Source organism: Phalacrocorax carbo, chromosome 2, assembly GCF_963921805.1.
Source record: "Phalacrocorax carbo chromosome 2, bPhaCar2.1, whole genome shotgun sequence".
Taxonomy (NCBI): Eukaryota; Metazoa; Chordata; class Aves; order Suliformes; family Phalacrocoracidae; genus Phalacrocorax; species Phalacrocorax carbo.
In genome coordinates this window covers 144,676,817-144,692,448 of record NC_087514.1, presented here as the reverse complement: position 1 = coordinate 144,692,448, position 15,632 = coordinate 144,676,817, and the positions used below count along the sequence as shown (strand labels likewise).

Sequence of the window (15,632 nt, the reverse complement as noted above, 5' to 3'; positions counted from 1 at the left end):
GACTTATGTCCAGCTAAAGCATTGCTTCTAGAAAAGATTTTAGCATTGACCTGGGCTTCAAACTTATCCAACATCAAAAAAAGCTGTATCTTCTCTACTGAGAAGAAAAATAGAATCGGTACTTGACAAAAACTAATCCCAAATCTTTTTCATTGGTATTAGTGATTGTGTTTGTGCAAGAAGATAAAGTGAGCCAGAAACTGTGATCTGGCCTTGAGGCTACATGGCATAGCACAGCTCACCATCGTCAGATAAAACCATCCTGCCAATTGAAACAGGATGGCCATATCCAAACTGCCTTTTGGGAAAGGTCCTTGGCCCAGGCTGGTCCCCAGACCATTCCTGGCCACTATCGGGAAGAGTACTAACTTGCACAGGCTAAAATCAGACCAGAGTCTGTGCTAACAATATAAAAATCTGGACAGTACTGACACAGTGCTCAAGCTCATGCCCTGACTTTATTTTGATTTCAGTTGTGTAGCTACTCACTGCGCAAAGCACAGGATACAGGCAGCTGAATGGCCACCTAGTCAACATCGTGCCTAAAAATGCAACTTTCTCTAGTAGGGTCAGCAGGCAGACAGGGCTGCTTTTTCTTCTTGTTAGCAGTCTTTCAGTGTAATGACCATCCGTCTTCAGCTGCCCTGGCAAAGATGTTATCACTATAACAGTAACAGAACTCTACTCTCAGCATTGTGAAAATACAGGGATTTTTCTAACCTTTCAACAGGGAAGATTTAGTTTTTGTTATTAAGCACAACCCTTGGTTTACATCTCCACAGCTTTCCAGGGAAGGACTTCTGTAAATTTTGTCATACTTGCAGATACTCCAGATGTTATGTGCCCAGAACAGTTCTTTTATCAACACAGACAGGGGTGATAATATGGTGGTCCCTGCTTTGCAGGCTCAGAGATAGTGGGAAACTTTCAACTCTGGGAAGCAGCAGAGGCAGAAAACTATGCTGATCATCCTAACAGCTGTCTTGCCCTAAAAAACATTCAGCTGCCCTCTCTCTGTTGGTGTTCATCAACTTCAGCACCAAACAGAGCGCTGTTCCTCACCTAGCAGAAGAATTGCAATGCCGAACAGTGGTGATGGTGGTAACAAATGGATGGATGCTCCTTTCTCTGTAGCCATGTAAAAGTTAGGCAGAACCTGACCAAACTTTATAGTCGAATAAGACTAGTGAGAGGGGAGCAGTAAGAGGAAGGCAAATGAAGCATGTCAGTCAGATAGATTGAATGTACCAAGCCAGCTCTGTACTTTTGGATGTGACTATTCAGGGGAACAAGCAATGTGCAGCTTTCCTAGTCTTCCAAGCATGACACTGACAAGCTTTGTACCATACTTACCCGAGATACTCATTATCTCTCCAGGATACAATATGTACCCAGTATCTGAAGGAAAAGACCAATTAATCATCTTAAGCTACTTCTGCACTATAAATATGCTGTTCTTTGGTGCTGAACTGTCACTGAACAGTCCTTATCCATACTATCAAACTCACTTTCTTGCCAAAACAGGGGTGCTGCTTGCGTTCTTTTGGAGACTAATAATTGGCATGGGCCAACTGCCATTCTAATGGTACCACCACTGACAGTGTAGGTACAGCACACGGGCACATTCTCTGGCACTAGTTTACACACACTGATGTAATTGTAACATCCTTCAGCAGATTTCTCAGTTTTCTAACAACTCATGTTCTAAGGCCATACTCGAAGGAGAGGATCCAATCTCACCTACGTTGCTATAGTAAATACTGATTTAATGCAGTTACTCTGGACTGACAGTCAGGTAAAAAAATAAAGGGGATTAAAGAAATAAAGGGGGGGAGCAGTGAAAGGAGTGTAAGTGTAAAAGTTAAGTGTAAAAGATGGGCTTTTTTCATTAATTTAAGTGCAAATACAGTGGCAGTTGGAAGAAATTATGTGTGAGATTCTGTGCTGCACTTTTCGGTGCTGAGGTTAGGATGTGGCTAAGCAGCATCATGCTGTATCGAAGCCATACTGGCAAGGCCCATAACACAGTTTATATAGCCATAGGATTCTCTGTAATACTAGCTCTTCGAGGTTTGCCAAGATATTCTGAAATCCCTGCCTCAGCACAACCTTCCTGGCTGTCTTCTATGCTGGAATATCTGAGCAACATAATGGTGACTTTCAGCACAGCTTCCACTCCATTCCCCAGTAAATCTGGGGCTTTTAGGGCCCCTTTGTGCCATCCTGAGCTTTATTTGTGTCATCAAAGCCTGGACCAGGGAATGAAGCCTCAGCTTAGGCACATATTTTGAATTGTAGTTTATTTTATTTATAATTTTATTTGTCTTTTTCTATTAGCATAGTTCAGTTTTCATAGAAACAAAAGAAATCCATAAATTTGTTTAATGGGAAAGAAATTTGTTTCTTTTGGCTTCTGGGCATCTGTTCAAAGTTGGTCCCCACGGAGTGTTTGGAGTCTGTGATTATCTAGGTGATGGTGCCGCACTTCCAGCTGGTTCATCTACTGGTGCAGGGCTTAGGCATTTGGAGGCTGTAAGGTTTCCAGCCTCACATTTCAGCGTATGTTCAGTCACTTGGTGGCTGATTATAGCTGAGCAAATAGTTTATAATGAATAACTTACTCAACTTGCTTTCTTCTTGTGGCATATCCTCCAGCAGACTGTGGTTTCTTTAAGTGTGTTTGTGAACCAAAGTGTGGATGAATTCACTACTCAAAGACTGTTGATTAGTTAATTAGTTAATTCCGCAAATAAATCATGCGCTAGTGTTTCTGCTCCCTGCCTGTTTAGATGCTTGTAAAATTCTTCCTTATTAACTTAGAGAGTAACCCTGGAGTCAGTGCCACTGAAGCTTCATCTTCAGGGTAGCTCACTTTTATACAAACATAGCTGTTGGCCTGTTCTTTTGGTTATTCTTTTCAGTTAAGCCTGGAAATGTATAAAGGCATCTTCACACCTTGTTGTTTTGGACTCAGTTATTATCTTAAGAATAGCAGGTAGTTAGTATTAACAACCGGCTCTGGAAACATTTTAAGAAGGAAACAAGTGTAATAATCAGACAAGATGTCCTCAGAACTTCAGTAATCCAGTCTAATCTTATTAAAATAGGAGTATTTAACAGCTCCATCTGCTAAATTCATTAACGCAAACAGTGGGAAGAAAACCCTCAAGTTTCTGAGGGGCAAGGGTTCTTCAGCATTCTTTTTTTTTTTTTTTTTTTGAGAACAATAGGCATTGTGCCAACAATATCACAAATGGTAATCTAGTGATCGTTAAATTATGAAGTTGGTCCAGGAGATTTGTGGAAGACAAACAAATGAAATCAATGAGAAGCTGCATCTCCTCTGGTAAGAGAGGACTGCTGAGCATGGGAGCCAGAATAAGGGCGTGGGTTCTGAGAGCAAATGCAGAAAAGCTGAATTATTTTTACCAGCTAATTATGTTTTCACATGAATAATCAATCAAAAATGTAGTGACAAGCCAAGAATCTCCTACAAATGTGTTAATTTTATGACAAATTATTATCTATGTAATTTACAGGTATTTTTTCTAAAATTCTTTCAGATACTTAATGAAATCACAATATTGTGCCCAATGGAATGTAAGAATAAAGCAATTAATCCCTATAAATAGTGATTTAGTAAAGTGATAGAACATTAACTGCCCTCTTTTGGATTTGTTTGTAGTGTAATGAGTGAATAACAATATTGTATTATAAAAGGGAGTCATTCAGCAAAAGGGGAGCATCGAAATGAGTTAGCCTTAGGCGTTATCCTTAACAGGCCTGCTACAGAATGGTTGAAAAACAGAGAAGGATCAAGGCAGTTGAGAATGGTAGGATTGGAAGAAAGTGGTTCTCTTTTGGGTGGAGGTTGTTTGTAGTATTTAACTAAAATTTTTGAGTAAAGTTGGCTGAGCTGAACAATCCTGGCCCTTCATTATAGTCAAGCTTGAAATAATGGCCATTTAAAGGAAATTTTATTCTGGACCTTTCCTGCTGCGATTGGGAGTGTACTGCTCTCTGAAATCCTAGAAAACAAATAGAAATCTGATTACATTTTTGACACCTGACCCACTGAGGGAAATAAAAACCAAAAAGGCTCACAAAGATTTTTTTAACAGGGTTTCCAGTTATGTAGTTTTCTCACTCTCTTTTATGAAATTTCCATTAGCACCTGTACTCAGGATTCTAATTGTTTTCCAGTTCCTATTTATACTATGCAATTAAACTGTCAGACTACACAAAGTGATGTTTAAAGCTGTCAGCAAATCATTCTGAGTCCATAAAATGAACACTTTCTTGCCTGTATCCTGGTAGATTGGTGGTGGGAAAGTGACTCAGCTATCCATTGTTTCATTTTTGGGTTTCTCACAAGTGAAGCATGTACTGTTTTACTTGGCCGCTGCCCCCCATGAAGGGAGATGAGATACTGTGCCTGGCAATTTCTTTTGGGACTGCTGGACAGACTCCAACCAAGTGTGGGGTGCTGAGGTCACTGCATGCTCCTCCCTGCTCAGGCTCCCTGAGCATCTCTCACAGAGGATGGAGATGTCCTTTAAAAGTACCAAGGATCAAAGAATTTGCTCAAGTTAATAAATTAATTTATCTTGTTGTAACTGGAGGTTGGACTTTGTTGTTCTTCCAACTTCCTCCAGTTGGTTGAAGGCTTAGTCAGCATCATGGCAAGTTTCTGCCCGTTATCACATGGTGTTTCAGGTCTGGCACAGCCACACAGCAGAAGGTGCAGGTAAACAGACCAGCGTACAAAATCCAGTGTGCCTTTCAGTGCCATCTGTGAATACTCTTTCCTTAACTTTTTATGATAATTTTATCTCAGAATGTGGATTTTCTTCACCAGACAACATCTTGCAAGCCTTTCCTTCAGAGCAAAGTAAAATTTGAAATAAACATTAAGGTTGTTTAACTTTGCACCGTGCCCCTTGACTTCAGTTAGTACATGCCAAAGACACTTGTTTCAGGATTAAGCTCTGTGAACTCCACCAGTTGGGATTTCAGTGATACAATCCTCAAGCTGTGTTGAAATGCAAGTTGAAAATTCCTTAGGAGTCACTCTGTGCTTATTTTCTTAGTTTTTGCAGTGTGATTGTGACCCCACAGCTCATTTATTCTACAACAGAAATGAGGCAGAAGCACACGGCTGCTGCCACCAGCCCCTCCTCACAGATCTCTGCTTCTCTGAAGGGTAGCAGCCAATAAAGGATCTTCTCAATGAGATGACATAGGCAAAGTAGTCATTTACTTAAATCTATAAGGTCCCTGATCCTTCTGAAAACACGAAATATGAGAAAAGGAGTAGTGAAGTATTCTGATACATTTCTGTCTGTCTTTATTTCTACACATTTTAATCTGGGCTTAAAAAAAAACCCTCACAAATGCAAAGGAGCAAAGGTTTTCATATGTTTTTCAGGCTCTGTTTGGAAGGGTTATAAGTAGTTAAGCTGGCTTTTTTTGCTATGTAATTCCAAACTGCTTCTTAAACCCTTATTTTTCAGCTAGTGACCTTTGCATCAGTGACATTGTGTGCACAGCATTATCAAGCAATGAATAAAGACAACTTCTCTCTATTTTTAGGAGGGGAGAGTTGCCAAACTCAGATAATATAGACATCTCATGCATTTTTTCATAGAAATTATTAGTAACTTTTCTTCTTGCAGAGCATACAACAAATTCAAAACTTCTGTGTATAAAAAGTGCTATGATTTGATGCATATTCAAATCTCATGGATTCATATCAATGTCAAAAATGTTTTTTTTCCAATGATGGGTATAAGAGTTGCACCCCACAAAGCAATGAAAGAAGAATACAACTACTGCTCTGTAACAGAACAAGTAGAAGCAAAGCAAAATCCCTAATGGATCTTCCAGTGAATACTCTGCTTCAGTATATAATGACTTGGTCCTTATATTAGATCATAGATGTCACTACTGGGTATAAGTATGTTTTATTGTTTGCATATTCATTCTTAATCCACTTTTCCTACTGAGTAGTTTCACTCATTTGAGCTCTTCAGGTCAAGAATAAGCATGGTTTAGACCAGAGAATAAAGGACATGTCAGGGAAAAAGTAAGAGCTTCCAAAACAAGAGCAGGATGAGCACAGTCCTGGCTGCCCTTAGAGTATGCTCAAATAGGGCCTTTGTGATGGTGCCATTATTGAATGTCCTCATATTTTTTGCTGTGTCTCCAAACCTGGCTGAGGTGGCAATGCAGAAAGACTGCTCATGGAAAACGAGTCTTTTGGTGGCTGGAGCCTATCATTGCTCCTCTAGACCCATTACCATCTGTCTTCAAATAAGCTGGGCTCTTTCCCAGAGAAACCAGGATTTAACTATAAAGCAGATGTACAAAATCCCCTTTAATATTAAAGTGGGAATGCTGAGATGGTGGGGGCCTAAGTCTCCACAGCTCTATATACCGAAATGAAGAGTTCACTTGTACTAGCGAGGCTAACAGTGTCTGACAGACTCTTTACCTTCAGATTCAAACAGGCCACATTTTATTAACCTTACTCAAGTTGTGGGTTCAAGGTTTTCCTTGCGCCCATGAAGGGTTGGAGTGCTTTATTTTTTAGTGAAAGATCAGATTATAATATCATCACAAGACCAGGATCTGGATAAGTCTTGGATATCTACCTGTTTTTTCTCTGCCATAACATAACTCTGTACTGAAACCTTTTGAGTTACCACATCTAGTATGAAACAGTACAAATCCTAAGTTAAGTCTTGCAGAATTCATAAAGAGCATCCAACTGGTAACAATAGAATGGAAACCCCTTCCTTCTTGTCTTTCATTTTCTGTTCCTAACAAAATGTTTCTTTTTCCTTTATAAAAAAGAATACACACCCACACCCCCCAGAAAAAAAAAAAAAAAAAAAAAACGCCAACCCCAAAACACAAAAAACCCTAAACACAAAACCAAAAAAACCAACAGAACATTAAATCTTTTGGGGTTACCATGGGTGCTGCTATCAGGGAGCTGCCAGGAAAAGTTCTGCCATATGCATTGTGTAGCCTTTATGATGATGGCTATGTCTCAATCGTTTATTTAACAGGAAAATATCTTTGGGTTTTGGTATTCTGCAAGTTGTCTATAAAAGCTGCTAATGAAAAGGACTCATAAATGTCCCAAAAAGGAGATAGAAACAACACTCATTTTCTTCTGCTATTTAAAGTGCTCCTGACCCTGAAGCATATTTCTCTAAGGCCAATGGAAGTAGAAAAACATAAATGTTGTACAAAAAGAGGATCCGACCCATAAACTGTCCATGTCTGCTCCTATTAGGACATTATTCAATGGAATTCACTGTAAGGGACAGGCTGTTGCCCATGTAGAGTACTTGTTTAAACTTGTGAAATCCTGGCCGTCTGAAAGGCAGACAGAGTGCTGGGAAAGACGCTGCCAGACCTGGCCCAAACCCACCCAGCTAATTAGCATCGAAGCTTTGTATTTGCATCACGCTAGATGACTTCAGGGCTTCTTAAGCAAGCTAGTGCTCAAACTATGAAAGCAGCAAGTAAGGGTTTGTTTACAACCCTGAGTACTGGTTTAATTAGCTCATTTAGGTCAATTTAGGCTGCCGGTCTGTACCACTGCAAGGTCTGATGTAAGGCTCGGTCTGCTGATTTGGACATGTGTAAATCAAATTGTATGATAACAATAGCAGAGTGAAAAAGGTGCCCACATGGACACTAGTGGGTTTGAAAATGAAACAAAGCTCTTTCCTTTTCTTGAACTGTGCTCCAGCTAGAGGCAGCAGGAAAGTTGATCCTTTATCCTCACTGCTTGGGTCCAGCTTTTCTCCAGCAGACCTGAGTGGTCCAGCAAGCCAGTCTGGATCTTTCCAGAGAGCCCTGTGTGGGGACTCCAGGCAAAAAGAGAAAATATTTGGGCCTGTAGATTCCCAACCCTGGCTGGTGTCCAGTAACAAAGATCTGCCCAAGGTGTGTATTGTTGGCTCCATCTGTTCCAAATGGTGACTGATGGGGCAAAAGATAGCTTTAGACAGATAAATATTGTAAGTCTTAGCACATGCAGCTACAATGCTGAAAACGTTAGAAACCATGAAATCAGCCATCCTCTCACCTGTGCGTTGTATTTATGTACACAGAGATGTAATGCTTAAATTAGTGAACAAATTACTTAAAACACAAAGCAGGACGAGGAGGATTGTCAGGAAGGAACACCATAAATTTTCAGCATGACTTGTATGATAGCGATGACAGTGTGGTTTGCGTCTCTTTGTGTAATGGGCAATTAATGGTTTAGAATAAAATATATAGGGGTTAATGGCATCCTTTCCCCCCTTTAGTGCAAGTTGGAGAGGAGGGAGGTTGTAGCATGGGTGATGTTGTGTTAAATAGATTGGCACTTACTGGATACAACCAAGACATTTATGAAACCATCTCTGTATATGTGAAATGTTGTCTTTCAGGTACACCGTTGAAAAAATTACTTAGAAAGGAATTATTGCATTTGGTTTATGTCACTGCATTTTTAAGATGAATAATCTAATTTAGGCTGGGAAAAAAATGTATGAGGGGCTTCTATATAGTTCTTCTGAAGCTGTTTTGTTTTTCCAGATTTAATTGTAGGTGCATTTGGAGCTGGAAAAGCAGTTGTTTACAGGTATGTGCTAAATACAATGGATTTTTTATTTCACAGCTGCGGTGGGAGATCTGCAAATAAACAAATTTCACATTCCTGTGTTTCCCTGGTGCAATGTGTAAAAGATGCTCATAACAGTTGATAAACTAAGCATCGTGTGAGAAACAAATGCTTTTTCCCATGCCTAAAACTTGTCATTTTCAATGAAAAATTCCATGCTTAGTCTTAGCTCAAGAAACTTCTTCTGGAATGTTTGACTCCTCAGTTAATTTGAAATAAGAGAAGAAGAGAAAATAGTATCTTTTCTACCTTTAAAGCGATGTCACACATGTTTTCCTATACAGTCAAAAAGTTCTTGCTACAGCTCCTCAGAGAGAAATATAAAAAGCAAAAAATTGAAAATTTATTTCTTTCCTGGGGGAATGGTACTAGTAAGAAAATTTGAAGTGACTCTGATTCTTTGGAGGATGTGCACATTAGGATGTGAACTATTTATTGAAAATAAAGACTGCTGCTTTTATCTTCGGTTTAGAAAAAATGTACGAGATCCCATTTTACAAATCACAAAGTTTTTGCTGACTATGGATTTTCACTAAGTGCACTGTTTGATTAGAGGTATAAACTAAAACTACCAAATATGTAAACAAAAATCTGCTGCTGCCTTCTTAGTCCAGCCATGCTGACAGCTCTTTGCATTTAAGTATTCATCACCTATTGCTGCGAAATATGGTCATATTACTTTATTCCTGTCTGTCTTGTTGTCTGTATTCCCAGTACCTGACTGAGAGAAGGCATGTTCTGCTACCCAACTAATCATGAAAGCATAAGAATTTTGTAAAACAAGAGTGTTACCTCATTTTATCTAAAACTGTAGGTGTAGTGAGTAGATTTTCCTACTGCCCTATTTAAGAATCATGCAAATACTTTGCAGTACATCATTTTGCAGTGGCATGAATGACTGCACAGGATATGAAACATCAGAGAATTGGATCCAGTGCATATTTTAGATAGCAATAAAAAATGTGTGCTATTTAATTTAAGAAAGTGAATAGCAGGAGGTCCTCAATCTTTCCATTTCCTGGCCAGAGTGTATCAAATATGCAACTTGTCATATTGGAGAAACAGAATTTTATTAACTGAAATTTGCTAGGAAAAATGTTTTCCTCATTGCACAAAAATAAGGAAAGTAATTTTATTTTTCAGTGTCTTGCTGAATTAATATAGAGAGGTAATCATAGAAGCTCAGCTGTGGATTAAAATACGAGGAAAGTAATTTTGTAATAAGCTCTTTTTTCCAGAATTATGTAAGATACTGTAAAATAGTAGCACTGTCTTAAAAAACAGAATTTAGACCCTTTCTTGTTTTCATTTGTCTTCTAAATTGCTCTCAGTTCTAGATTATCTCATTACTTAATGACAGATTGTTATTCAGAGGGATGGTTCCCATCACCACAACTATATATTCACATACTGAGCAGAATTTTGTGATGATTATTCCTGGTTTCCAAAGGCAATTGTCTCAAGACATGTCAGAAAGAGTTTACTTTATTATTGACTCAAGATATTCTAGATCAACTTCTACTTTAATCAAATTATGTTCATTTTTTAAAGAATCTTAAACAGAGATAGCAAGTCTGAATATGTCAGTGTTAACGGAGACAGTATAAAACAGATGTGACAGTATAAAATAATGGCAAAAGGACTGCTGTAAATGCCAAAAGGCAGACTCTGTCCCTTTGTGAAAACCCAATGTGATGAAACGTGTCTGATGTGCCTCAGTCTCAGGACACACCTATTGGTAACTATAGGATACTGTTTCAGTGATGCTATTAACCTGTGATTTTTTTGTGAAGAACTTTAAAAATGTCATAGGATGAGATATCACACTTTCTGACCAAAAAGGAGCAGCACTATAAAAGTGTTTTCTCCCGGGTAACCCCACATTTCCAGCTTCTTAGTTAAGTGTTTTCTCTGCTGCAACTTAGTTACTAATGTGCTACATCTTTTTCCAACCTTAACTATTCTATGATTCTATGATTCTGTATTCAGTGAACCTTATTTCTGTCCCTCAGAGCCAGACCTGTTGTGACAGTGAATGCTCAGCTCCTTCTGAATCCCATGATTGTGAATCCAGATAATAAAACTTGTCAGCTTCCTGGCTCTCAGCTTTCAGTGGCCTGGTAAGTTCATGATTAGACAAAAGCCACCCTCATCCTCTTTCTCAAATAACTTCCTATTCGTAACTTTTCTTGCAGCTTTTTGTTGAACACGTTCAAAGATAAAAAAAAAAATATGTTCAAACATGCTATGAGCACAACAAAACACGCTTTATAGAACAGAGTTCCTTTTGATATCTTCCAGTACTTCACAGATTCTCCAAATGAAGTAGGTAAAAGTTGAGTCCTTTGATATGCTGAGTCACGTTCTGCAAAGGAGGATGCTCAGTGTCTCCTAGGATCAAGCTGCAAATTCATATGCAGTGTTTGAATGAATGAAACATGAAACAGCTAAGACAGACAAAACACAGAAACAGTGACCTGTCAAAACAGGTTGTTGAGAAAATGTAACAGCGAAAGTGATGCAAAGAGCTGGTGGGCTCACCATTTTCTGTTAGAGAAAGAGATATCTCAGTCCTTTGTGGAAGAGAGAAGACATGTGGCTGTCCATCCTGAGAGCGGTTCAAGGAATTGTTTCTGGCTGTCACTAGTCAGAGGAAAGCTTTTTTAGAGTGTCGTCCAGGGCAATGTTGCATATAACTTTAAAAGAGAAAGCCCCCACCACAGTAGCATTTAACTTTGAAAAGAAAAAATGCATTCACAAACTTGAAGCTAATTAAAACAATATAAGATCAGTAACAAATATAAAGTGCTTGCAGGACAGTTGGAGGCTATCTAATAACACATAATAACACATAAAGGCACATTTACTGCACTAGAAAAAAAAGAGACTTAGAAAGGACACCAGGAACAGTGGATAAAGGAGGCTATTACAAATACGTAAAATACTGTTTAAAAGTGGAAATCATAACAAATGAGGAAAATAAAAACAAAATAGAACATAAAGACATGCAAGTTGAATACAAAATACTGGTAAGTCCTGTCAGAGAGACTGTGAAGAACAGATTTCTAAGACATAAAAACTAGTCATATCATTTTATTTAAACACATTAGAGGCAGAGACCCTGCTAGGATGTGGGCTGGATGAAAAGAATAACAAGGTGTAAAGGAGGACTTGCAGAAATTTTGCACTGCTTTTAAACCACAGGTGGTCAGAGGGATTCCCCACATTGGAGACGTTCATTATAGGAGATGAGTTTTAAAAGTAATGTCAAATGCAAGGGTCAGCAAAAGAGTTTTTAGAACTTAGAAATTGATAAATATGAACTGTAAAAAATAATCACAACCAGAAGCAGTTAATTTAAGGGTCATAAAGGAGCTCAACTCTAATACACATAAACTACTAATTACATGGGTTTTCAATGCATTTGACAGAATTTGTGACTCAGGAAGTTCCTCAGACTACTGATTGTGAAAATCTGTGATGGGGCTGTCAAGAGATTTTCACATTTACTCTATTCTTTTACACTTTATGGGACTTCTCGTATTTATCATAAGGTTCCTCATTTCTACGTCCTGTGTAGAAAATCACGCATCTGCAGAGTAATGTTGAATGCACGCAGTAGAACTACGCAGTCCCAGAACTCTAAAAAGCTTTGGGCTTTCTGGAGTAGGATCCAGATCAAGATCCATCCTGATTTTTTGATTCAAGCACCTTTTGTTTTAATAGTTGACGTAGTAGACAATTTACAGTATTATCATTGGGCTGAAGCATGTTCATTGATCCAAATTATGTTTTTTCAGAACTTCAGTTTTTAAGACTTTTTAAGAATGCTTTATGCCATAACAAAAAGATTTCAAAACCATAACATTTAATGACGGTGTACTGAGAGAAAAAAGGTGGGGGTTTTTTTTCACAAGAGAAATAAATAAAAACATACCTGTTGAAAAAGTATTCCTGCTGTGAGATATTGTTTGAAAAAGGGAGAAAAAACAAAGTATGCTCCTTTAACATGTAGTTTTTTCATTACTTTTCATTTTTGTGTTACAATAAGTCAGAAGATGTTTGGTTCATATCTACAAGAGTTTTAACAGGAGCATAATTTAATTTCTGTCTGCTCTATTCTAAAATTCTGTTCCCTAAAGATTTAGTTCATCTTACAAAATGACTGACGAGCAGCTGCTATTTTCCATGCCGTAATTTTTCTCCTTAGTTGATATAAGCTTGTATTGTACATATGAAAACAATTAGTAGGGAAACTCCAACAGGCAAAGAATTCCTCAGTCCCATGGGATAGATTTCTGTATCTCTTAGCCAGCTGTGCAACTTCTATAAAATGTCTGCGGACTGACACTGCAAAATCAGAATAAAAGCAAATCTCCTACCAGAAAAGTTTCAGGAAGTGTGTGTCTATGAATAACGTGGATTATTGTACATTTTCAAGTATTAGGAAAATATTAATTTTGCTGTGATATAAATCGGGAAGCTGAAGCACAGGGGAAACATGCACAAATAGTAATTTTTATGCACAAACCTAAGAGAATTGTTCTGAACTTCTAGAAACATATAATTCTTTCTCTGCTATGTTTAAAATGTGGCTGTTCCTGAGTTCCCAAAACTAACAAATTTGGAACAAACTCTGCAACTTTGAAGCTAGAAGAGAAACTGTAGAAGGACTCCTTTTTGTTTCTTTTAAGGTATGAAAGTTGCAGGTTAATTTCTGTAAAAAAAAATCAAACATTTACATTTTTCAAAAGCTGTTTCCACATCATACGGTTTACTAAGTCCAAGACTAGGTTCCAGCTATCAAGAGGTCTAATTTATCTGTGCATTGGTATTTTTATTACCATTTGAGATCTGATGATCCACTAACTACTTTGCTGCTACTTTGTGCTTAAATTATATCTGCAAATTTTATTTACTTCACCTCTCACTAACTTAAGGTAGTGTACAAATACTGTTACTTCCATTTGGCAGAGGAGCAAGAGGTCAGAGAAGTTACCTGACCTACCAAAAATTAAGTAGCACAGAAGTGTCCAATCATGATAAAAAGTCAATTTGCAGAATATAGTTTTTATTTGTTAGTGCTTTTCAGGTTTGGATGCCTAATCTGAGATGTGCCTTGTAGGCTTCTTTAGGGAACCCAGATATCCACCTTCTGTAATCCCACTAAACCAGAGGCAAGCTGCTTAAAATTTCTGATCCTCAAGTTCCTACTATCAAAAAGTAGTTTGAAAAGATTTTGTGATTCTTTTATCACCAAATGTGTTATTGTTAAAACAGTAGTAAAATTTACAATCTCGAGTCGGCTGGATTCAGTAAATTAAACATTTCTATATACACTCAAAAAAAAAAAAAAGCTGCATACAAAATTCCTGCCAAAAATGTAAAATCCCAAAATAATAATGTTTCAACCCTTCCTACCTGCAGAATTTTCGGATTACTTTTCCAATTTCCTCGTTTCTACTGCTAGTATTTTCTCTTCCCATTGACTTAATTTGAAACATGGGTGTGAACCTGAGGGACTTTGTACTTTGAGACAAATTTGTGTGAGATTTGCCATAGACTGTTGGCCAGCCTGACTCCATGAGTCAGATAGCAAAGTTATATGGCCAAGCGTCAAAAATGCATAAATCACACCTCAGGGGCTGATGGGAGGGAAGTAGGCAGGTGGTAACATTTGCTACCCAGGAAGCCCATTGCCATTTTGCAGACCTCTGCTGTGCCAGGAATGCAGCTGGGTAATTTGATGGTATTAGTTTTAGTAGCCCTAAAGACATCCAAAGGACGTAATTTGAGTTATCTACCAGCCCTTGTGTTACCGCAGCCTGGCCCCGTGATGTAGTCTAGCTGTGGAAAGTCTTCAGCATTAGAACTCCATGTTGGTCATTGTGGGTCGCTGGGTTAGGCTTTGGCGTAACAAAATCTCAAAGCAGGCCAAGTATTAGAGTATCATAATATAAGTAGAGTGACATGCTTTTACATATTACTCTTCAAAGAAGAAACAATTTGTTTAAAGATCATTCATCGGTAGACAAAAACAGCTTCTGCTGTCCTTCTGTAGAGGTTTGTGACCTTGCAGTTTGTGTATTGGCCTCACACAGAATGGAAGTCCATAGCATCAGAGCTTAAAGTGCTTTTCTCCTAAGGCATTATCTATTCTTCCTCTCCATGTGCAATCCTGTGTGCTAAAGATATTGTCAACAGTGACAAATGGTGTCTGATAGGATCTGGTAGTTCCTTGCTTTTCACTTCCTGAAGTAAGTTTCCTATTTTTTTCACCTACTAAAATAGCCAGACCAAAATAAATTCTTTCTGGTACAAACTGCAGTCTGGGAAACATTGTTTGTGGGTACCTGACTTTTTTGATTAACCATTTTGAGTAATACTAGGTAATTTGGTTTGACTTCTAAAGAGACTACTCCCAACTACGCCATGAATAGTTTTGAAGGAAAAGGAATATTTTTCAGCTTCTTGTTCTAATAATATTAAAACTATCTACCTGAAGAACATAAAATGATTTGAAGCAAACTGCTTCCTTTCTCCAAGATAACCAGGAAAAGCTAGCGTGTCAGTTTTGTGGCTTTCCCTCTATTTTCCAGCTGCAGTCACACACTGTTCAAACCATAAGCTTATAGTGATGACAGACACTGCAGAATAAATGCGATGTGGGGACCTCTTCAGAGAGGCAAGACTGATAGCACGTAAAAACTCATGCTTTAGGATGATGGACTCTGTCCCAGTTGTTTCTTATCTACTGAAGTTTTCTTCCTTTGATTGTTAATTGTCTTGTTTAGTTGATTGCTCCTACAAGCAAGCTCAAAATCTCAACTATTATATTTCTTACTATACAGAGGAGTCAGATCACAAATCTCATAAATCCTTCAGACTCCTGTCCTCTTTTGTGGTCTGCCTTTTCCTCTGGTTTTCTTTTTCTCACAGCTAAAGC

The 15,632-nt window shown here is 38.2% G+C and overlaps 1 protein-coding gene across 3 annotated transcripts in view; it reads left to right on the top strand.

Annotated features, from left to right (window-relative positions):
• ITGA8 (integrin subunit alpha 8) overlaps positions 1–15,632 on the top strand; it is a 127,008-nt gene that overhangs the window by 42,561 nt on the left and 68,815 nt on the right. For all 3 annotated transcript variants that reach the window (XM_064444700.1, XM_064444699.1, XM_064444698.1), the window contains exons 14-15: positions 8,602–8,647; positions 10,699–10,806. In XM_064444700.1, coding sequence (XP_064300770.1) covers positions 8,602–8,647; positions 10,699–10,806 — 154 coding nt within the window. The remainder of the gene's footprint in view (positions 1–8,601; positions 8,648–10,698; positions 10,807–15,632) is intronic.